Genomic DNA, 3,335 nt, shown 5'->3' with positions numbered 1-3,335 from the left:
GTTCCTGTGTCATGCGGTGCACTCAGCTGTACGTGTACAACTGTCTGTGCTGTACACTGAATGAGATCAAGAACCAATTCAGGTTAAAAATAACCCTGAAAAAAAGAAACGTTGTATTTAACCCAGATCACTTTCCTGATCCTATTTCCCACGTGACCATACAAACAGCTGGACCAGTGCAACCGATACCGGGACATCAGGGGTGAAAAACAGGAGAGAGTATGAGGTTGCTTTAGCCAACCCTTTCACCAAAAGAAACAGACAGCAAGCCAGTCTCAGTGAGGGTAGGAAAAGGACTTGCTAGAACTTCACAGCTAACCCTACGCAAACTGTTTTCCACATCACACAGATGTGAAATTTCATACATACTATAAGACACCTTCCTGATGTAGCCCTCCTCCCATTTTCCCTCCATTTCAAATTGTTGCTTTGAAGATGGGTATGGAATGAAACTCTTGAATATGGGTATGCAAGAAATGTATAAACAGCTGGAAGACTAGAAAGACAGCTGGCAGAAAACACATAAAAGCCCAAATGGACCCTTTACCAGACTAAATGCGATTATTGCAATAGAAATCACTGGAAAACTTTAAAAAGAGGCATTGTTATCTCTCCCCACATACAATATGTACCCACAACGAATATAAAATGTAAAGATTAAATTGCTACTGATGTGCAAGATCTGGTTAGTTATAAGTTATTTATACAAATACACTCATAACACAATTAAGTAATAACAGCAAGTATGTAATTGTAAATAGATCAAGAACCCAAATATCCAGTGTTTAAATACTCCTTTTAACATAAAAGTTAACGTATGGAGAACTAAGCCAAAAATAAATGCACAAATAAAATGCACCTGTTTTAACAAGAGAGCCTTAAGCTGACCATTTCAAACATCCTCTTGAAAAAAATAATGATACTTAAGGAATGAATGTGTTTCCTAGAGCAATTTGCAAGTACATGTGTCTGTTCTTCAGTCTTCACATTAAACATCTGCTGTTTAAACTCCAGGGAGCATGATCAATAACTCATGTAACTGAAGTTAGTCTTTTCACTGCAGCTAATTGTAATCTATGCGAAGATCACCTTTTTATATTAATTAAATATAAATTATGCCACTTACCATAACCCGCTATCCATTTCATAGATCCAGAGCTCATCATTAGGCAGATAAACTTCATTTTCTTCAATTGACTAAAACGGAAAAAAATTTGCAAATGTTAAATCAATTATGCATTATACACCATACGTTTCAAAATGAAATACCAAATCATGTTACTTAGCAACACGGAACAATCTTAAGGAGATAATCTACCACAGCGTAAGTCATACCCCAACATTATTGCTCTGATCATTACAGTTTTAAACAGGCAGCTCAATAATGCTAATATTTTACATTTTATACTAGAAGTTCAAAAAAGATGTTTTTCATTTTTTGAAGCTATTAAAAATACTGTGCTAGGCATTTCCTGATGTCATTGAGCTTTGTTGATTGTTAATAGCATCTTTCATCACTCATTTTAAGGTGTGAAGATTATTAAAAGAATAAAAGAATAAGTTTGGTGTATGAGAGGTAGGGAGAGAAGTATTTCAATATTAAAAAAGCAATATGAATATAATACAATAGCCAATTTGTAGAAATAAGAAAATAGCACAGGCGAACAATTAAGTCATTAGGAAACATACACAACTGCTACTAACAAGTAGCACAACAGTACCATAACATGACCATGGATTTAAAAAAAAAAACCAAACAAAAATCTTAAGAGAGACTGTCAAAGATACTTCCCTCTATTAAAATGCTGTTACTAAAGAAAGTATTTTTTCAGTCACTGATGTGATCACTCTGAGCAAATTTTGCTGTACTGTTAGCCTTCATACCTCCAAATACAGAACATCAAAGACGAGCATCAAAGTATTAATGCTGTTCTTTGGGGCTTTTTGCATCTTTAAGGAAAAGAGGGTTCTCCTTCATCTGAAAGATTTTTTTCATCATTCCACAACCCCTTTTTATCTTTTCCAGAAACTGAGATTTTGCCAGGCTGCGTAGATGGGTAAAGAACCCAACAACTAAACAGAAAGTCAGAAGAAAGTACTCATTTTAAAAATAAGGAACTTAATTCCTCAGGCCCACTCATTGACCAACTTAACGTTTTGCCAAGAAAGATGTGTAACAACATAAACCAGGCCAGATTTGAAGCTCCTGAATTAAAACTCATCATCTTTGTTTTGGGAGATACTTTTAATTAGGAGGCAATTCTTGGCATAATGGAAAAATATAGAGAAAAGTGTAACTGAAAAGCACAGAAAGAACAGCTGCTTGCAGCAACTGAAGGAAGGAACTTGAAAGAACAAAATGACAAATATAAAAGAGCTTAACCTATGCCGTAACATGAAGGAGAAAATTAATTCCTCTGTGGAAAACAGATCTATGAAGACTCCCAAACAGACGCCATGTAACAAAGAAAAATAATTTGGGAAATAATGATGATGAAGAATAACAAAGAGGAGAAGGAAGCCCAAAAGAATGCAATTGCAGCACTCAGGCTGAGTAACAATTACACCGTTAATTATTGTCTTCGCATTAGAAAGAAATGAAAGACTGAGGGAATAAGCAGCCAGAGTCAGTAAATAAAAAAAAAAATAGATCAAAATTAAATGAATGTGAGGAAAAGAAGTGAAATACAAAACTGAAATTTAGTTATTAACAATTTAGTTACTGATATTGATTACTTGCCTTTACATGATAGTTTATTACTACCTTCTCAGTTTGAAAGGTGCCAACCAGGCACGTACGCGCGCTGTTTGGTACAGTTTATCCTGCCAGGTACCTTTCATAAAGTAGGCTCTGCTGTTACACGCAGCTTGCAGCTTTCACAAAGCGCAGAAGTCTACTCAATTTAATCTAGATACGTCAGTGGCCAGAGGCTAAGCATTTGCTACAGAACCAGCTCTGAGCAAATACACTGATGCCAAAAATAAGTTAGCTGGGCAGTAGTCCACCATCAACATGTAAAATGTAAAAATGTAAAATTATTTACCTGTGTAAAGTGCTGCTTAGAGAATAACAACGATTTTCATAATACCTTCCACAAATAAATACGTAAAACTACTAAAAACATTTGCAAAGTTTGTCTGCTAAACTTAACACACATTGTCCATTTTGACTGTGCCATGAACCCAGGATCCTTTATTAGAAAACCTTTGAGAACACTGCACTAGCCAGTCCAACCTTAGTTTCTAAAGACCAAAGCATAGAGAACTACCGAGTATTACCAGTGATTTAAGTGTTGCATAGTTATACAGAATATTATGGAGTTTAAGGCCAGAAA

General features: G+C 35.3%; 1 protein-coding gene across 1 annotated transcript in view; it reads right to left on the bottom strand.

Annotated features, from left to right (window-relative positions):
- The window catches only part of KLHDC1 (kelch domain containing 1), a 28,658-nt gene extending 26,708 nt beyond the window's left edge, over window positions 1-1,950 (bottom strand). Inside the window, exons 1-2 of the mRNA XM_009321644.1 lie at window positions 1,885-1,950; window positions 1,127-1,197 (exon numbers count right to left, since the gene is read on the bottom strand). Coding sequence (XP_009319919.1) covers window positions 1,127-1,197; window positions 1,885-1,950 — 137 coding nt within the window. The remainder of the gene's footprint in view (window positions 1-1,126; window positions 1,198-1,884) is intronic.
- Between the last annotated feature and the right edge of the window lie 1,385 nt (window positions 1,951-3,335).

Source organism: Pygoscelis adeliae, unplaced genomic scaffold (assembly GCF_000699105.1).
Source record: "Pygoscelis adeliae isolate BGI_AS28 unplaced genomic scaffold, ASM69910v1 Scaffold43, whole genome shotgun sequence".
NCBI lineage: Eukaryota > Metazoa > Chordata > Aves > Sphenisciformes > Spheniscidae > Pygoscelis > Pygoscelis adeliae.
The sequence above is the reverse complement of the archived record's forward strand: the minus strand, read 5'-3'. Positions and strand labels throughout refer to the sequence as shown.